At 37.4% G+C, this 20,704-nt stretch overlaps 1 protein-coding gene and 1 long non-coding RNA gene across 2 annotated transcripts in view; one reads left to right on the top strand and one right to left on the bottom strand.

Moving 5' to 3' along the window:
* Positions 1 to 20,704, top strand: part of DNAJC15 (DnaJ heat shock protein family (Hsp40) member C15) — a 61,692-nt gene that overhangs the window by 11,971 nt on the left and 29,017 nt on the right. The window contains exons 2-3 of the mRNA XM_036457297.2: positions 9,654 to 9,705; positions 12,239 to 12,312. Coding sequence (XP_036313190.1) covers positions 9,654 to 9,705; positions 12,239 to 12,312 — 126 coding nt within the window. The remainder of the gene's footprint in view (positions 1 to 9,653; positions 9,706 to 12,238; positions 12,313 to 20,704) is intronic.
* The window catches only part of LOC118729807, a 42,884-nt gene continuing 24,328 nt past the window's right edge, over positions 2,149 to 20,704 (bottom strand). The window contains exons 4-8 of the long non-coding RNA XR_004991271.1: positions 12,845 to 12,850; positions 10,167 to 10,179; positions 8,166 to 8,172; positions 2,673 to 2,676; positions 2,149 to 2,159 (exon numbers count right to left, since the gene is read on the bottom strand). This is a non-coding gene — a long non-coding RNA (uncharacterized LOC118729807). The remainder of the gene's footprint in view (positions 2,160 to 2,672; positions 2,677 to 8,165; positions 8,173 to 10,166; positions 10,180 to 12,844; positions 12,851 to 20,704) is intronic.

The raw sequence follows: 20,704 nt of genomic DNA, 5'->3' as shown, positions 1-20,704 counted from the left end.
TGATGTGCTCTGACCACCAGGGGGTGGCATGGAGCATGGTGAGTGAGGCGATGCAGCACTGGCAGTAGGTGGCAGTGGAGGCGCTGCCAGCCCTGATGGGTCCCTATGAGAGCAGGACCACAGCTGGATGGTGGAGCAAGTGTGCGGGCAGCACCAGGCCAAGGCGGTGTGAGCAGGGTGCCAAAACACCCCAATGATTGTCCCAAAGACTGTGGGGGGGCAGGGCCGTTGTCCACCTTCCAGGTGCTGAGGGAGAAAGGGCAAATAGCAATACTAAAATGTTTCTTCTAATTATTTCCTTTTCAATGTGCATGAATCTGTGCACTGGGACACTTGTTTAATAATATCATATGGTAATTGTAATAGCTACAATTTATTAAATATTTACCACATGTAAAATACTGGGTGATTTGTATGGATGTCCTCATTTGTGAAAATTCATACCAACTTGAGGAAGTAGACATCATTATTACCCTCATTGTGTAGGTAAGGAAACAGCAGTATAGAAAGGTTAAGTAACTTGACTAAGGTGAAGGACTTGACAGGAAGAGAGCCAAATTTCAATCCATATTTCTTTAATATATAATCCAAAGACATTCTCATGATAAAATGTAGGTACTAAGAATATGTAATTACTGTTAACATTTTGGTTTACATCATTTTGGTTGTTTTTCTGTTTGTATATATGGTACATTTTGTTATAATTTGCTTTTATTCTATATTTAGCATATTGTCTGTAAATTTTCTTCAATATATTATGCAATTGTTGATGCATATTTCAGATATGTCCTAATTTATTTACTTATTCACCTACTTTTGTGTATTCTAATTGTTTCCAGTGTTTATGTTATAAATAATGCAGTGATGATATTCTCACATATAAGTTTATGCACTTCTCTGATTATTTTCTTAGGATAATTTTTAAGATTGTAGTTATATCAGCAGGTTACTAAATAAATGCAAACAGTTACTTAAAAGATTATTCTTAAGAAATCACTGTGTAAATCAAGGATTTAAATTTGGAGAATTTTATAATTATATTAGAGAGTAGAGAAGTACTCATTTGTCATAAGCCTAAGAGTTTTGTTTCTTATTATGTTTGGCTTTTGGTTTTGCTTTGCTTTGTTTCTGTTTTGCCCTCCTATTTACTCTAGTATTGCTGTAGAAATGAATGCTTATCTGTAGTTTAAAATAAATTAAGTGACTTTGAAGTGGAACATATATAAATTAGTTAGTTTTGCCTTTCCTTTTTACTTAATTTAAGGTTTTCATGGAAATTGGTGTTTTGAAAGAAGTTTAGATTTTTTGTTTTTGTTTTTGGCAACAGAATAATAATGGTAAGGGCTAGGTAGATAAGTGGATTGATTCAGTTTAGATATGAAAATCTGTGAAAGTCATGTTGGCTTGTATTGAAAAATTTAGAGAATGATAATTGTAAAAATTCTCTTTCTAAAGTCATTTTACCATTTCTGATACTTGAGTATAAATTCCCTTCCCCTCCTTTTGACCTGCATATTTAACCCCTCTCCCAAATTATGATCTTCCAGCAATCTTTCTTGTTTCCTCTCTTTTATCTCTTCCACTTATTATTGTTTACATTCAAAGAGCTTTTCTGGAAATTGAATCAAATAATAAGGCAGCATAAAACTCTGATTTCAGCAGAAAGTGATTTGCTTGTGATTGACCCTTAAGAATTGAATCACTATAAGATAAAGAAAGCATGTTTTTTGGACAATCTGCTCATACTTTTCCACTTACGTGAGACTTTTATTTTTTATTTTTTAAATAATGCTTTGCTTGGGTTTTTGTTTATCATCTCATAATGGCATGTTCTTAGAAAAAGAAGTCCAAAAGAGAACTTATGGCATCCTTTCTGCCCCCAGTCCTCTCAGTCTTTCAACAAAAGGCAATTCCTTTAAGGCAGTAGCCTTAGCATCCTTTTTCTCCCTCAGCTTTAATTGACAAATGGAACATTGTATATATTTAAGGTATACAACATGATTTGATATATATACACATTGTGAAATGATTACCACAGTAAGCTAATTTACACATTAATCACCTTACCGTTACCTTTTGTGTGTGTGTGTGTTTGTGTGTGTGTGTGCGTGTGCGTGCATGTGTGTTTGGATGTAATGAGATCACTTAAGATCTACTCTCTTAGCACATTTCATATTTAAAACATAAAGTTTGACCAACATTGGCCTATTTCTCCTACCCCCAGCTCCTGGAAACCATCATTCTACTCTGTGCTTCTAAGAGTCTCACTGTATTTTACATTTTTTTAAATCCATTCATCTGTTAATGAATACCAATTTCTCTCTTTCTTTTATACCTCATATCTAATCTCTCCGCAAATCTTGTTGGTCAGACTATATCCAGAATCTGATAACTCTTCCCCATCTCCATCGCTAATCACTTTGGTCAAAACTACATTATATCTTTCTTGGATTATTTTAATAGTTTCCTAACTCACCTCCATGCCTCTGCCTTTGACATGTTTGATGTCAATATGACAACTAGGGATCATTTTAGAATTCTAAATAAGATTACCTTAAGCCTCTGTTCAAAACAGTAATGTCTCATTTCATTTTGGAAAAAAAAAAAAGAAAAAAAAGTTAAAGTCTTCATTTTGACCCCTAAGGCCTGTGATAGTCTAATCTTCAGGTTACCTTTCTGACCTCATTTCCTATTCTTTCTTTACCCCATTTCACATTCTGCTCTGTGCACACTAACCTCTGGGCTGTGCCCAAGTATAGGTTCTGCCTTAGAACCCTCAACCATGTTCCTCTACCCACAGTGATTTTTCCTTAGATATTTCTTCATTTCCTTTTTTCTCTAAAGGCACCTTTTCAGTGAAGCTCTCCTTGCTCACTATGAATGTGCTGCTCTCTCCATACTTGATTTACTTTTTCTATGTAGCCCACACTCTATGGTATATTTTCCTTACATAGATTGCTTGTATTTGGTCTCATGTTAAAATGTAGCTTCACAAGGATAGGGAAATCCCCAGGGACTTCGAATTGTGATTGGCAGTTCTAATAAGCACTTACTGTTTTTTGAAATCAGTCAACCAATCAGAGATAGGAGATGGTCTCCAAATGGCTACTTGATAAATTACCTAACTCTTTTATTGGGAGTTTATTTTTGTTAATGTTTGTTTAGCAAGTCAATTATTTCTTTATGCTTTCAAACTGTGGATTATCTTTCTTTCATTTTTATAATAAAATTTACCTGACTCAAATATTTTTATCAATATCACATAAATTTGGTATGCACATTTTTATCATGTTTGTTTTCCATGATGACCACGATGCAATTGTAAAAAACTGAATTTACAAATATGGTATAAAGACAATGTTTTCTATTTTCCCAGTCTGGCCCAATTATAAAAGAATTTATTGGTGGTTTGTAACTGGTTTATTTTTAGGTATATATGTGCACATATTTCTAGAAAGATCATCTTGTTCTACATATGTGCTAGCCCAGTTTTGTACAGCATGTGCACACACACACACACACACACACACGTGTGTGTGTGTGTGTGTGTGTGTGTATTTATTATATAGGATATATGTATATGTGTATATCCTATATAATAAAAGGCTAATATGCAAATTGACTAAATGGAGGAATGAGATTGGTTGCTATGATGTGCACTGACCACCAGGGGGGCAGACACTTAGTGCAGGAGCTGCCCCTGGTGGTCAATACCCTCCCATAGTGGGAGTGCTGCTCAGCCAGGAGCCAGGCTCATGGCTGGCAGGTGCAGTGGAGGTGGCAGGAGCCTCTCCTACTTCTGTGGTAGTGCTAAGAATGTCTGACAACCATCAGTAGGACATCCCCCTGAGGGCTCCCGGACTGTGAGAAGGTGCATGCTGAACTGAGGCTCCCCCCACCCCGCCCCCTGCAAGTGCATGAATGTTGTGCACTGGGCCTCATACACGCACGCGCACACACACACACACACATTAACTCTTCTGCAGGCTTAGAAAATATTAGTTATTTTTATTTATTTTTTAAAAATATATTTTTAGTGATTTCCGAGAGGAAGGACAGGGAGAGAGAGATAGAAACATTAATGATGAGAGAAAATCATTGATTTATTGCCTCTTGCATACCCCATGCTGGGGATCAAGCCAGAGCCTGCAACCTGCATTTGTGCCCTGACTGGAAATTGAGCCGGGACCTAATGGTTCACACCAGTCGGGCTGTTAGTTATTTTTCTAATCCATATACATCTGACTCTTCAAAGAAGATGTTTTAAAATTAAAACTTGCCCAAGGCAGTCTTGTAAATATTTTCTTTTTAAGAAAAGAACAAAGAAAAGTACCTTGTATGGCATCTATACTTACCATTCACTGTTTCCTACATATGTGTAACATATATGGCAGTTTTGACTTAGGCCAGTGTACAGGTATATACAAACCTTTCAGAAAATAAAAACTGTCTGATTTTTATTTTCAGCACACATTTTAATTTTTTCTAAGTCAAAGAAATCACAGCATTTCTCTACTTTCTATAACTGCACAGATGTACCATGCTGTCAGTCAAGTTGTTTGAGCAATTTTAGACATTTAACCTAGTATTGCCTATTTGGTAGAAAATAACTATACTTATGATACTAACACTATTTACCATTTTGCTTTGAAATTGCCTTTTCAATGTCATTTGTGTCATCTGTTACTGGCAATTTAGATTTAAAGCATCATTGTTTAAAAATATTCAAATAAAAATTGAAGTACATCTTTGTTCTTGCCACTGAATCAAATACTATGTTGCATATGTAAAAGAAACAAAATAGATTCTGGTAACTTTTGGATACAATACTGATGTTTAAGTAAATGTGAAATAGCATAGTGATAAAGTGTATGTGAACTTTTTTCAACAGAAATACAGATGTTGATGGAATTTTCTATTAACATAGCTATTCTAAATGAACTTTGGGCTATTTAAAACTGCTGTGAGTTAAATATTATTTTACTTTTAAAAATTCAAATAAAAGTTAGGTCAGAGTTCTGTGTGAACTACTTGCTCAGGTATCAGATTGATTGTATTTTACCACCTATTTCCTAAATTTGCAATTAGTTTCTTTTCTATTTGGGTCATTCACAAATGTGGATGATTGGGGGAACTTGTGTTAGAATTCTCTAAATTTGGGTCTGAAAAAAACAAAAACAAAAACCAATGACTAGTGAATGAAAAAATGTTAGGTAGTAGATACATATTTTTTTCTTTCTGGGAAACAAATCGTATTCCTGTTTTGGACCAGTTAACATTAAAGGTTTAAATTAATTTAGTACATCTAACAGCCTTAGTATTTTTATACAAAACTTTGAGGACTTTTATTCTTATTTCAGAGGACAAAATCTAGTTGTGTAGAACACATTACATATATATTTTTAAATTTCAAGTTGGGCTCAGCTTCCAGGTAATATATGTTTGTTTGTTTCAGTTGTTTATGCTAAAAAATATAAACTGATTTAATATCAAGTTAATTAAAATACAATTAAAGAGGTAGATCAGGTACAACACCTTTACAACAAGGAATTTTAGTTCCAATAAAGAAATGAGACTTTTATTAACTGTGCTATACTTTGTCTTCTCAGTATGGATCATTAAGATTTGATTGCATAGTTTTTATTCATTTATTGAACATTTTTTTGCTCTAGTGATCTACCTAATTTGGGTTTCTTTTTGTTGTTTTTAAAGGTGTATTTATCTTTCAATAAAGTTGGTCTTTAGAGATAGAGATCAGTTCTTGGGATCAAAATTCTTTTTCTTGTATTATTGAATGAATAAAAAATGTATATATAAACAGCAGGTCCTTGTTCTAGAGCTTAAAGGTGAATGAGATACTCCCCTGGACCTCAGTGAGCTTGCTATTTATTATTTTTTTATTTATTATTTCAGGGGTTCTTATGTTGGGGTTTGTGGACTATATGCATATATACATGTATGTGTATATATGTATATGCATATATACATGCATGTATATATGTATATATGTATATACACACACATCTATACACACACGTATATATATATTTCTGGTTTACTGTGGTATCCTTAGATTTCATCATATTTTTAAAAGGCTCTTGATATCTACAAAAGCTAAAGGAGGCTATACAAACTATGATGTTTGTATCAGTGAGGGTCCTGGTAGTAATAGATAGATGGCCTTTTTTGAAGATCGTTTAATAAAGGGACTATTTGCAGAGATGTGGGCTTGGTTAGGTAGTAAAAAAGGGATGATCATTCTGTCAGGGACTTGGAACAGTTGAAAACTGTTAACCACCCAGGCAAACGGAGAAGGAAGGGGATGGTAATTATATTTTAGAACTCAAGTTGTTGGCATGGAAGAAGAGCCACAAAATAGGAGCAGTGTCCAAAGAGGAAACAAAGCTGGGGATAATTTGTACTATTATTTCTACCTCCTTCCACTTTTTGCTTTTTTGCTATGCTTCCTGTTGAGAAAGGCAATGTCACGTGCACAGGCTTTTGACTTTGCCTACTCAAGCTTCCAACACTTCCTTACTAAAAGATGAGGAGCCACTCTGACTTTGCTCAGTTTATCACCTTCCTGGGACTATTAGTCCCTGTTTCAGGCTCTTGAAGTGGTCTTTGTTCGTGCACTGGTGGTGGGCAAGGCCTGTGGGGGATCTGCTCACTGTTGGAGCACCATTCATCCTGGTCAGCAAGTGGCAATCCCACTGTGGGTGCACACTGACCACCAGGGGGCAGCTTCTGCCTTGAGCATCTGGTGATCAGTGTACATCATAGCGACTGGTCAACCAGTGGTTCTGCTCGTTCTGCCATTCATTTGCTGGGCTTTATATACACTCAGTGGACAGATTATTATGATTTCTGAATGCTTTATAATCTGGCCACTCAGTATCTAACCTAATAATAGAGTAATATGAAAATTAGCCATCACTCCTCCGCTACACAAGCCACTCCCACCAGCCAATCAGAGTGAGTATGCAAATTAACCCAACAAAAATGGTAGTTAATTTGTATACATAGAGCACCTGTGTCAAACACAAGGCCCGCGGGCCAAATCCGTCCTGCCAGGCCTTGCAATGTGGCCTGCACTGCGCTGTCATCACTGCACTCCGCTGCGTTTCCATCACAATGACAGTTTTGACTGTTCAGTAAACCATTCGGCCCGCGATTTAGGCTGGATTTTAGATTTTGGCCCCTTCTCTGATTGAGTTCGACACCCCTAACATAGAGGGAGGGAGAAATGAAGACTGAAGACAGCATAGAAGGAAGAGGGAGGGAAAGTGGAAAGCAAGGGGGCTGTGGCTTCTGGAGGAAAAGCAATGGCAGCGCATGCAGGACGAGGTGGGGGAGAGTGCAGCAGCGGTGGGAGGTCCCAGAGGCGGCAGCAGTGTGCACAGCCAAGGAGGCAGGAGCAGTGGTGGGTGCAGAGGGTCGGGCATACGGAACAAGGTGTGCAGCAGTGGTGGCAGTGCGCGTGGCCACGGAGATGGTGGTGGCGGTGGCCACAGGTGAGGCAGGCGGGAGAGGTGGGGGGGGTCGGAAGAGGTGGCAGTGGTGGGAGGGAAGCCCAGTGGAAGTCTTGCAGGAATATTCCTGCAACAGGTACATAGTATATATATAATTAGGGCCTGGTGCATGAATTTGTGCATGGATGGGGTCCGGCCAGCCCGGCCAGGGGGAAGGGACTTGGACAGTTGGCCGGCCTGCCTGCTGGTCATACTCCTGGTTGAGGGGACCATTTGCATATTAGCCTTTTATTATATAGGATATACACTGAGTGCCCAGATTATTGTGCATTCAGAGATCATAATAATCTAGCCACTCAGTGTATATAGATAATAGCTAGTCCTATATAATAAAGAAGGTATATGCAAATTGACTATCAGTCTGTCACAAAGATGGCTGCACCCACAGCTGAGGCCAAGTTCCCATAAGAGCCTTAACGAGCAATCAGCAGGGACTTGAGTCTATGCCCTCTCCCTCCCCATAGGGCTTGACGGGGGACCTCAGGCCGTGTCACCCACCTGGAAGGGCTTGACAGGGACCTCAAGGTGTGTTTCCTGTCCTGGTGCTGGAGTAGGGGACCTCAGGATGCTCCCCCTATCCCAGCACCAGGCCTGGGGACCTCAAACCACACCCCCTCAGGCTGTGCTACCCACCCCAACACTGGACCAGGGCACGTGAGGCTGTGCCTCCCTGCTTGGCTGGGCTGGACAGGGGACCTCAGGCCGTGTCCCCCACCCAGTGGGTCTTGACAGAGGACCTCAAGGCACGCCCCGCCTTCACCTTGGTCTGGGCTGGGGGATCTCAGGCCATGCCCCCGGTCCTGGTGCTGGGCCAGGGGACATGCCTGGAAGGGCTTGACAAGGGTGGGACTGGCCAGGTCTAGATCTAGCCCAATGGGGAGGGAGAGGGCGCAGCTGGGTCTGGGACTCAAGCGATTTTGAGGTGCATGTGGGTGGGCAGGGACTTGACTCTAGGTCCCATGGTGTGCCCCAGACTCTGACAGGGGGAAGGTTTTTATATACATTTTACTAATTTTCTTTCATCTCTAATACTTCTATTATAGGGAGAGGGCAAATAGCAATATTAAACTATTTTCCTCTAATTAATCCCCTTTTAATGTGCATGAATTTCATGCACAGGGCCACTAATAGGTAATACAAAAGCTCTGGGTTGGAATGAATTCAAATTAATGCAAATTGAATGAAAATCTAGAGTTATTTTAGTTCACTGAAAACTAACTGATATAGTGCACAGCAGATATAATCCCATCAAGTACAGATTTTTTTTTAAGTTCTATGACAGAAGAACTTGTAATATTTAACATAATTATTTACATTACTAGAAGCCAGATGCATGAAATTTGTGCACGTGGGGGGGAGTGTCCCTCAGCTCAGCCTGCACCCTGTCTAATCGTATCCCTCTCACAATCCAGGACTGCTGGTTCCTAACCGCTCCCCTGCCTGCCTGCCTGCCTGATTACGCCTAACAGACTGATCCCCCCTAACCACTCCCCTGCCAATCTAATCAACGCCTAACTGCTTCCCTGCCAGCCCGATTACCCCTAAATGCACTTCCCTGCCAGCCTGGTCACCCCGAACTATCCTCCCCTTTATGCCTAGTTGCCCCTAACTGCCCTCCCCTGCTGGCGTGGTCATCCAACTGCCCTCTCCTGCAGGTCTGGTCACCCCCAACTGCCCTTCCCTGCAGGCCAGGTACCCCCCAGTTGCCCTCCCCTGCTGGCCTGGTCCACCCAACTGCCCTCCCCTATATGCCTGATCAGCCCTAACTGCCCTCCCCTGCAGGCCTTGGTCCTCCCCTCCCCCCAATTGCCCTCACCTGCCAGCCTAGTCACACCTAACTGCTCTCTCCTGCTGGCCTGGTTTACCCAACTGCCCTCCCCTGCAGGCCTGGTCATCCCCAACAACCCTCCCCTGCAGGCCTGATCGCCCCCAGACCCCAATTGCCCTCTCGTGCCGGCCATCTTGGCCATCTTATGTCCACATGGCCATCTTGTGTGTGGGAGTGAATGTCAATTTGCATATTACCTCTTTATTATATAGCATTAAAAATGATTTACTTTTAAAACCTAGTGTATAATACTGTTATAATACTGTAAGTGATTGTTATTTTTTTCTCCATAGGCAAGAAGCTTGATAGCTGTAGGACTGGGTGTTGCAGCTTTTGCATTTGCAGGTGAGATAAATAAAGCTAACATATGAATAAATATTATAAAAGAAATTTTTCCGAATCACTCCTTAATAAGCAGACTCTTCATATTTTAAGGTTTTGAGTTTTAAGACATACATTCCCATTTTCTTCACCATATATAATTATTAAACATTTTTCAGTATAGCAAAATCTAGATAAACTTTGTAGTGAAGAAAAGTGATGATACAAAATTTAGGAAAACTACCCCCAATAATAGTGGATATTCCTGGCAATTTTTAGTCTGAGATATTGTGTACTTTTTTTTTTTTAAGTATATTTTATTGATTTTTTACAGAGAGGAAGGGAGAGAGATAGAGAGCTAGAAACGTCGATGAGAGAGAAACACCGACCAGCTGCCTCTTGCACACCCCCTACTGGGGATGTGCTCACAACCAACGTACATGCCCTTGACCGGAATCGAACCTGGGGCCTTTCAGTCCGCTTACCGACACTCTACCGCTGAGCCAAACCGGATTCGGCAATATTATGTACTTTAAATAAAAGATCTTTAATATGAAACATTATAATTGGTATGGGATTTCTTTATTCTTCCATATTTATTTCTTCTTGAAGGTAGTATTAAACATTTCCTGTGCTGTCAGTTCTTTCTGGTGAGTGTAGTTGTTCCCTGTAGTGTATTTATTACTTCATTTTAAAAATATTGGTGTATTGTCTTTGATAAACTGCCAAAATCACTTTTTTTTTTTTTTTTTAGAAAGAATGCTTATAAAGAGTGAAAGCAAAATTGCTGTCTCTTCAATTTATAGTTTAGAGTCATCAACTTATAATTTTAAATTGCATAGCTACTCCCTAATTAGTGTTTATCTTAGAGCATTTCCTTGTTGATAAAGATTCACAATATTTTCTTTTAGCATTTGTATCTAAATTCCATGGATTTGCTCTTGTTAATTGGATGATCTTTTTGGGTGAATTTACTTTCCATTGTGATTATATGGGGTTTAGTGAGATCCAAGAGAAAACTGAGGGGAAAACAAAGATTTTTGTTTTGTTTTATGTACTATTTAATTTTGTACAAGTGTTGCTTAAAGCACTGTAATAATAAGACTTTAAAATCAAGATCAGTGACTCAGATTCTCTTGGTCTTTATTCTCTTGATCTTGGCCAGCAAGATCTTGTGTTTCATTACATAAATTACTGAGTTTTCCTGAGAAGAATATTGTATCTAAATAGAATTCTGGTAAACTTGCCACATAACTAACTATAAAACAGTTTTAGTAATAATTCCTATAGGAGAATGGACAGTTATTTGAAATTAGAGAAAGATGTACTTTTGCTAGGGCCTTTCTAAAATCAGAATTGGTATTTATATTCTGTACATACCACACTGTTGCCAAATTCCTGTTACTAAATAGAATTCTATATAATAAAAGGCTAATATGCAAATTGTCCCCTTGATTGGAAGTTCCACCAGAAGTTCAACGGCAGCTGGCTCTATCCCCTGTCCCCAATTGGGGATAGGACTGGCCTGCCAGCTACCCTTAGCCCCTCACCCCTGGCCAGCCCTGATCAGATCAGGCTGGCTGGACCCCACCCATGCACGAATTTGTGCACTGGGCCTCTTGTCTACATATATAAAAGACCAGTGACCAAATGGCAGATCCACCAGAACAACTGGTTGACCAGTCACTATGACGTGCACTGATCACCAGGGGGCAGACACTGTGCAGGAGCTGCCCCCTGGTGGTCAGTGCGTTTTCACAGTGAGAGTGCCAGAATGAGTGGCTGCTCCTGCAGCGGGAGCAGCTGCTAGCAGACCCATGGTGAGGTTGAGTCTCTGCACCTATCAGATACCTGAGACAATCCAGACTCCAGCCTGACCCCACCAGTTGATGTAGGCCCTCTAAGGTGTGTTCTGGAAAGAGCACCAGGAGCTGGCATAGGCAGGTGGCAAGAGGGGATGTGACTGGACCCCCTGGGGGAGGTTGTCTTGATTGCTGAGGATCCTGGATCATGGCTGCCCTGTCTCAGGATTCAATAACTTTTATTATTAGGATATCTAAAAAAGAAAAGCAAAAAAATAAAATAAATGTTTAGAAGAGTAGTCATCTTCAATGAGAAATTGCTAATAAATATCCTTGTCAGATATTTCTTACATATTGCTTTTTCAGTTTAGAGCTAACTCCTTTAAAATCACTCCTATGTTTTATAGATTCTGAACAGTATTTGCTTTCTATATATTCCAAAGTGATTATCACTGTATAAAGCAATACAAATAATCATTGCAGATTCATGAGTATCTTCATGTTAAAAGATTTTATCTACAGTTTTTGTGACCTATTACATTGTATAAGAAATGTATAACATTAACATTTTTGACTCTATAATGAACTAGAACTTGATAAATTTAATAGTCATGATAATGATATTCAATAAATTTGAAAAAAAATTGAAATAAGCTATATAAAATAAATTATCAATAAATACTATGGTAAGCACTTTGTGGGAATTGACTTTGATTATAGAAAATATATTTGCTTCTATTCCTTTTGCTATTTAGGTCGCTGTGCATTTCAGATCTGGAAACCTCTGGAACAAGTAATCACAGAAACTGCAAGGAAGATTTCAACTCCTGTAAGTTAAAGACAGCTTTCATTAGAAAGTTCATTTTGATTTTTAAGTATCATATTTGATAGTAATTCAAAAAAATGTCTTGAACTTTCCAATTTTGTGGAAGGTTTGCTTCTTTTATTATATCCTCAGAGAGTTTGTCTCATTTATTGATTTAGATCCTTTTAAGCTTCTTGGTCACATTTTAATGTCCAAACTTTTTTATGGTTTTGACATCTACCTATTTCTTACTATTACATTCTTTTGGTATTATTACATCAATTTTGAGGTAATTGATTTTCCTTGTTTAATTAATATACATTTGTTCACTTAGTGACTTGAAATAGAATAAGAATGAAAATAATGACATAGTTCTAAAAAATTTTTCTTTTTATTTTTGTCTCCATTTAAAAAAAATATATATATATATTTTAATATATATATATATATATATATATATATATATATATATATATATTTATTATTATTATTATTTTAGAGAGGAAGGGAGAGAGGGAGAGGTGGAAACATCATTGATGAAAGAGAATCATTGAACAGCTGCCTCCTGCACTCTCCCCTACAGGGGATTGAGCCCACAAACCGGACCTGTACCATTGACCAGAATCAAACCCAGACATCTTCAGTCTGCATGCTCTATCCACTGAGCCAAATCAGCTAGGTCTCCCAATTTTTTTTTTTTTTTCATTTAAAAAAGGTGAATGAATGACATAGTTCCTTTATTTTTTGAAAATATTTCACATTTATTTACACCAAAATTGAATGTTTGATCATCATTCACTCACATTTAAAATCACTCTTACCTGGTGTTCCATTTCTTTTTTATTTATTTATGTATTTTCATTTTCTTTATTGACTAATGTATTACATATCTGTTCGTATCTCCCCTTTGTAACCCCCCACCCTTAGCCCCCTGGTGTCTGTGTCCATTGATTAAGCTTACCAGTACTATTAATAATATATACATGCATACAAGTCCTTTGGTTGATCTTTCCTTCTTACCCAACCCTCCCCTACCTTCCCTCTGAGGTTTGATGGTCTCATCGATGCTTCTCTGTCTCTGGATCTGTTTTTGTTCATCAGGTTAGGTTGTTCATTATAGTCTACAAATGAATGAAATCATGTGATATTTATCTTTCTCTAACTGGCTTATTTCACTTGGCATAATGCTCTTCAGTTCCACCCATGCTGTTGCAAATGGTAAGAATTCCTTCTTTTTTTACAGCAGCGTAGTATTCCGATATGCAGATGTACCACAGTTGTTTTATCCAATCATCTGCTGGTGGGCACTTAGGCTGTTTCCAAATCTTAGCTATGGTAAATTGTGCCACTATGAACATAGGGATGCATTATATACTTTCTGATTGGTGTTTCTAGTTTCTTGGGATATATTCCTAGAAGTGGGATCACTGGGTCAAATGGGAGTTCCATTTTTAGTTTTTTGAGGAAACTCCATACTGTTCTCCACAGTGGCTGGAGCAGTATGCATTCCCACCAGCAGTGCATGAGGGTTCATTTTTCTCTGCATGGTCACCAGCACTTGTCATTTGTTGATTTGTTGCTGATAGCTATTCTGACAGGTGTGAGATGGTACTGCATTGTTGTTTGACTTTTAGCATGTTTTCATATGTCTCTTGGCCTTCCTTATGTCCTTTTTCGAAAAGTATCTATTTAGGTCTGTTGCCCATTTTTTGATTGGATTGTTTATCTTCCTTTTGTTAAGTTGCATGAGTTCCCTATAAATGTTGGAGATTAAACCATATCGGTGATAACACTGGCAAATATGTTCTCCTGTGCAGTGGGCTTTCTTGTTGTTTTGTTGATGGTTTCTTTTGCTGTACAGAAGCTTTTTATTTTGATGTAGTTCAATTTATTTATTTTCTCTTTAGTTTCCATTGCCCTATTTGAATGTGGCTCTTGCACAAAATACCATGTGTGGGCGTACATGTACAGTGTGATTGAAACTTTGTGGCCCATGTGCAGAAGTCGGTTTTCGGCCTGGGCAAGTCTATTTTGAAGAAGTGGCATTAGAACACTCAAGAGGCCACGAGCCACATGTGGCTCGCAAGTTGTGGTTTGACAACCACTGCCCTTGGAGCTCTAAAGGTGAAGATATTGCTTCAGCATATGTCTGAGATTTTGCTGCCTAATATTTTTATGGTTGCCTGTGATACATTTAAGTCCTTTTTCCATTTTGAGTTTATTTTTGTGTATGGTGTAAGTCGGTGGTCTAGTTTCATTTTTTTGCATGTATTTGTCCAATTTTCCCAGCACCATTAATTAAAGAGTCTGTCTTGACTCCATTGTATGTTCTTGCCTCCTTTGTCAAATATTAATTGAGCATAGAGGTTTGGGTTGATTTCTAGGTTCTCTATTCTATTCCATTGGTCTATATGTCTGTTCTTTTGCCAGTACCAGGCAGTTTTGAGAACAGTAGCTTTGTAGTACAGATATCTGGAATTGAGATCCCTCCTACATTGTCTTCTGTCTCAGGATTGCTGCAGCTATTTGGGGTCTTCTTTTATTCTAGACTAATTTTTGGAGAGTTTGTTCTAGGTCTGAGAAATACATCATTGTTATTTTAATGGGGAGTGCATTGAATCTATAGATTGCTTTAGGTAGTATGGGCATTTTAATTATGTTGATTCTACCAATCCATGATCATGGTATGTTCTTCCATCTGTTTATGTCTTCCTCTGTCTTATTTTGCAGGGTCCTATAGTTTTCCAAGTACAGGTTTTTTACCTCCTTAGTTAAGTTTATTCCTAGGTATCTAAATTTTTTTGGTGCAATAGTAAATGAAAATTTAAAAAAAATATATATATTATTTTATTGATTTCTTACAGAGAGGAAGGGAGAGGGATAGAGAGCTAGAAACATCGATGAGAGAGAGACATCAATCAGCCACCTCTTGCACACCCCCTACTGGGGATGCACCCACAACCAAGGTACATGCCCTTGACCAGAATCGAACCCGGGACCTTTCAGTCCGCAGGCCGACACTCTATCCACTGAGCCAAAAACGGTTTCGGCGGGATTGTTTTTTTAATCTCTCTTTCTGTAAGTTCACTATTGTTGTATAAAAATACCTTAGATTTCTTGGCTTTAATTTTGTATCCTGCTACATTGCCAAATTAATTTATTAATTAATGTATTAATTAATGTATTATTAAAAACTAATAATTTTTGGATGGAGTCTTAAGGGTTTTCTATGTATAGTATCATGTCATCTGCGAATAATGACAGTTTTACATCTTCTTTTCTAATTTTGATATCTTTTATTTCTTCTTCTTGACTAATTGCTATCGCTAGCACTTCCAGTACTATGTCAAACAGGAGTTGTGAAAATGGGCTTCCCTGTCTTTTTCCTGTTCTTAGGTGAAATGATTTTAGTTTTTGCCCATTGAGTATGATATTAGCTGTAGGTTTTTCATATAAAGCTTTTATTATGTTGAGGTATGATCCCTCTATTCCCATTTTGCTGAGTGTTTTTATCAAGAAAGGATGTTGGATTTTGTCAAATGCTTTTTCTGCATCAATTGATATGACTGTGATTTTTTTCTTTCAATTTGTTTATGTGATGTATCACGTTTATTGATTTGTGGATATTATACCATCCTGTATCCCCGGGATAAATTCTACTTGATCATGGTGTATGATCTTTCTGATGTAATCCTGGATCTGATTTTCTAAAATTTTATTGAGGATTTTGGCATATATGTTCAGGAGGGTTATTGGCCTGTAATTCTCATTCATTGTGTTGTGTTTATCTGGTTTTGATATAAGGGTAATGCTGGCTTGGAAGTGTTCTTTCCTCTTGCATCTTTTGGATTAGTCTGAGGATAGGTTTTAGTTGTTTGAATGTTTGATAAAACTCCCCTGTGAGGCCGTCTGGCCCTGGGCTTTTGTTTGCTGTAAGCTCTTTGATGACTGTTTCAATTTCCTTTATAGTTATTGTCCTATTGATATTTTTAGATCCTTCTTGATTGAGTTTTGGAAGGTTGTATTTTTCTAGGAATATGTCCATTTTCTCTAGGTTGTCTAGATTGTTGGAATAGAGTTGTTCATAGTATTTTTTTAACAGTCTTTTGTATTTCTGTGGGGTCTGTTGTTATTTTGCCTCTTTCATTTCTGATTTTGTTTGAGTCCTGTCTCTCTGCTTCTTGGTGAGCCTGGCTAGAGGTTCATCACTCTTGTTTTTCCTTTCAAAGTACCTGCTCTTGATTTCATCGATCTTTTTTTTCTTTCTTTTCTCTCTCTCTATGTTAGTTATTCCTGCTCTGATCTTTATTATCTCCTTCTTTCTGCTCACTCTGGGCTTTTCTTGTTGCTCACTTTTTAATTATTTGAGTTGTAGGGTTAGATGATTTATTACTATTCTTGTTTTTTGAGGTAGGCCTGTAGATCTATCAACTTGCCTCTCAAGACTGCTTTCACTGTGTCCCATAGATTTTGAATTGCTGTGTTTTTATTGCCATTCATTTCCAGGATATTTTTCATTTCTTCTTTGATCTCTTTGGTAACCCAGTCATTGTTTAATAGCATGTATTCAGTTTCCAAGTGAATGACATAGTTCTTTAAATAAATGTTTTTGTCTTTACTATATTTATATATAGTATATGGACAATTTACAATTTTTAGAATCTTTTGTCTTATGTTATAGTTGTTTTTATAGTGGAGGCCCATTGCATGAAATTTGTGCACTTGGGACAGGGGTCCTTCAGCCTGTCCTGCGTCCTCTCACTGACTAGGAGCCATCAGTGAGACATCCTTAGTGCTGCTGCAGAGGTGTGAGAGGCTCCCACTAGCGCTGCCATGCTCGCTGGCCGTGAGCCTGGCTTCTGGCTGAGTGGTGTTCCCTCTGTGGGAGCACACTGACCATCAGGATGCAGCTCCTGCATTGAACGTCTGCCCCTGGTGGTCAGTGCAAGTAATAGTGGTTCAGTTGATTTGCATATTAGCCTTTTATTATATATGATGATCATGAATAGAAGACTCCCATGTTTTGTAGAATTACATTATTTAACATTGTAAAGGATGTCAGATTGAGAAATTGAGAAAATTTTCATTTTTCTGTAGTGGCTCACAAATAAGGTAAAATAGTTCAAGAGGTTGTCCTAGGTATACTGAACTTGGCATCTGCATTTTTTGAGAAAGAAATGATGCATGCTCACCTTTCCTTTCCTATGGGTTTCAAATTAAGAAACATGGCTTTTAGTAAATTGAGCCTTGTTTTCACAAAGTAGTTGCAGTTTGCAGTGAAACATTTTAGAATATCTTTATAAAATTTTTCTTAAAGACTTATTTGCTTCCTCTATACTTTAATATCATCTTGTTCTTAAGTCTCATATTTCTTTTTCTCATATTTTTTTTGGTTCTTTTTTCATTTTGCTGGAATACTGCCTACAATAATTTTTCCTATGAGATTCATGGATGATAAATGTTTTCATTTCTTTGTTAAGCAATTTGTTTATTTTGCCTTCACTATTAATTGCCATTTACCTGATGGCTCCTTGGAGTCCAGTGGAAACAGTACTAAAGAAGTATAGTTATCTTCCCTCAGATTGAATCTTAGTGCCCATGTGCATGCTTTCTTATGTCCTCGCAGCCAGATATTTTTGGTACTCAGACTCTCAGCAGATTTTCAGGTGTTCTTATTCCTTGGTACTCTTTTTTTTTTAAATATATTTTATTGATTTTTTACAGAGAGGAAGGGAGAGAGATAGCCAGAAACGTCGATGAGAGAGAAACATCGACCAGCTGCCTCCTGCACATCCCCCACTGGGGATGTGCCCGCAACCAATGTACATGCCCTTGACCAGAATCGAACGCGGGACCTTTCAGTCCGCAGACTGATGCTCTAACACTGAGCCAAACCGGTTTCGGCTTCCTTGCTACTCTTTTGATTTTCTTTTGTTGTTTGTGCTTTTGGCTTTTAGGTTTTGGTGATTTTTGTTTGGTTAGCTCTTCAAATTTAGAGGATTTTCTCTTTATTACTGATGTTCTGAAATTTTAAGGATTTATTAGTGAGTCTTAACTATGTGAAATTGTCTATCTATTGTCTTGTAAGATTCTCTGGCATTTTTTGTTTGTTATTTCCCCCCTATTGTCTCTCTTTTCTGCTCCTGGAACTCTTATCAGAAAGATGTTGGACCTCTTAATCTATCCTTTATGTCTCTTGACATTTTATCTTTTATTTTTTATCTCCTTTATTTTTTCATTCTACATTCCACAGTATTTCCAGAGGTTATTTTCTAGATCACTAGGTTGGCCTTTGAAATGGTCCTTCTGTTATTCAGTCCATCCAGTACATTTTTTACATCAACAATTATTTAATATACAAGAATTTTTCTTGTTTCTTTTTAATAGCAACTTAATTTTATGAATGTGTTATTTCTTAGAATAGTGCTAAAAACACTAATTGGCATTTCTTTCTCTTCTACTTCCTTATTTATCTTCTTCCTTCAAAGCCAGTTGTTAACTGCTCATCTTCTTTTTTCTGAAGGAAATATTTATTGCATATTATTGGTGGTCATATTTTATAGCAAAATTAAATGCATACACTTCCACAAACATAAACTGGAAATTCAGGCATCTATCAAATTTATATGCCGAACCAAAGTTCTGGTTTTCAGAATTCAGGTCAATCATTATTCTGGTTCAGGGCCACCAGTCCACAATTTCTAAGTGTTGAGGATTTTGTCAGTAATTTGAACAAAATCTCTTTATATGTGACAGTTGTTTCCTACATAAAACCCTTTTGGGGGCACATTTATTACCTCCATTTGATCTAATTTACTAGTTGGTCAGGGATTTCATTTGTTGAGACATCTTTTTGTTCTATTTCATCATCTAATGGTTTGTTCTTTTTTCTGGTTGAAAAAAATCAAGGAGCCCAACATGGTCTACGTGCCCAATGTATAGACTGTGGACATCCACTAGCACCAAGACATAGCCTGGTCCAGACTCATGGCCTAGTTGTTCATCTTGGTTTTATTTTTCTCCCTTGATATTGGATTTGTTCAAATACCTGATGATCCTTGGTTATTGATTTATGTTTATGAAGACCAAATTGATTAATATAAGTGGCCTTCCTCAGCAGTTTGGTAGGCTTGGTTCAAAATTTAATTGAATATCGATTAATATTCAAAAGGATTCTAAAAGTATTATTGGTGGTCTTTGAATATATAGGTGGGCCATGTCAACAGTCATGTCTTCCTAAGCATGGAGCCCAGAGGCAGGCTTCGGACCTCCAGAGTCTAGTAGCAGAGTACTACGTGCAACTGCGCCCCTCTCCAGCTTCTGAGATTGGAAATGTGATTTGTTCGTACTCTTCTTTGTTTCTCTTCAGATCTACCACCCACAGTAAGATGCATCACAGATATGATTCTCTGTTTAACCTGAGAGCTAAAGCAGCATGTGGCAGGCTCCTTATGATCTGTATTAATGGAGTTAGGAATGGATTAGTTCTAGTTTAATTACTCTGATATTATTTTTTCTATTTGTTTACTCTGAATTTAGTGAGTTTTTCCCCCTTAATTTCTGAGAAGTATTTCTCTTTTACCTCTGGGGATTAGGGTTGCTATGACTTTTGAGTATGTGCAATCTTATCTGTTTTCAGTCTTCCAGGGTTTTTTTAAACTTTCTGTTTTTCTACTTTTCCCATTTCTTGTTTTCTAGACCTATTGATATTATGGATTTTTGTTGTTTAAAATAACTGTCCTCATTTCAAGGTCACTTTGGAAAGCAAAATATATAAATTATTTAGTCTGCTGTTTTGAACCATTACCCTTTTGTTTGGTTTTTAAAGTATATTAATGTATATTATTGACTCAGCTAATGTCTAATTATCCCCATTTTTTCCTCCGGTGTGGATAAAAAACAAGGCATTTATCTTCTTTTAAGGCTTTTATTTTCCTATATGTGAATTTTCTTTTTACTTGAATACAGTTTTTCAAACTGAACTTCTATTGTTTATAGTTAAGCAAAATTCATGGAAATAACACTAATTAAAATCGTCCTTCTATGGCTCTATAAATTAAATAGATTATTGTACATAATAAAAGTTTACAATTTATGGTAAATAAGACAATGGAATGATATAGTTCTCTGGTAGTCTGGAAGGTATTTTGTATTCCAAGCTATTGACTGAATAAAATAGCATGATTTTTGTAACTTGATTCATTTCATATATGCATCCTTCAATAATTCATTTCATATATGCACTACAACATTTAATGCTAATTTTAGAAGAAAAACAATTTTAATTTCTATTGTTTATATACAAAGTTTGGCAAAAGTAGGTCAATAGTTGTGAGTACATGAAGCAGTTTATTCTTGTATTGTTATTTATTCTTATATATTTTTTCATAGGAACAACTGTAAACCTACTTTTGCT

Source organism: Pipistrellus kuhlii, unplaced genomic scaffold, assembly GCF_014108245.1.
Source record: "Pipistrellus kuhlii isolate mPipKuh1 unplaced genomic scaffold, mPipKuh1.p scaffold_m20_p_3, whole genome shotgun sequence".
Taxonomy (NCBI): Eukaryota; Metazoa; Chordata; class Mammalia; order Chiroptera; family Vespertilionidae; genus Pipistrellus; species Pipistrellus kuhlii.
Note: the sequence above shows the minus strand (reverse complement) of the source record. Positions and strands in the feature narration are given on the sequence as shown.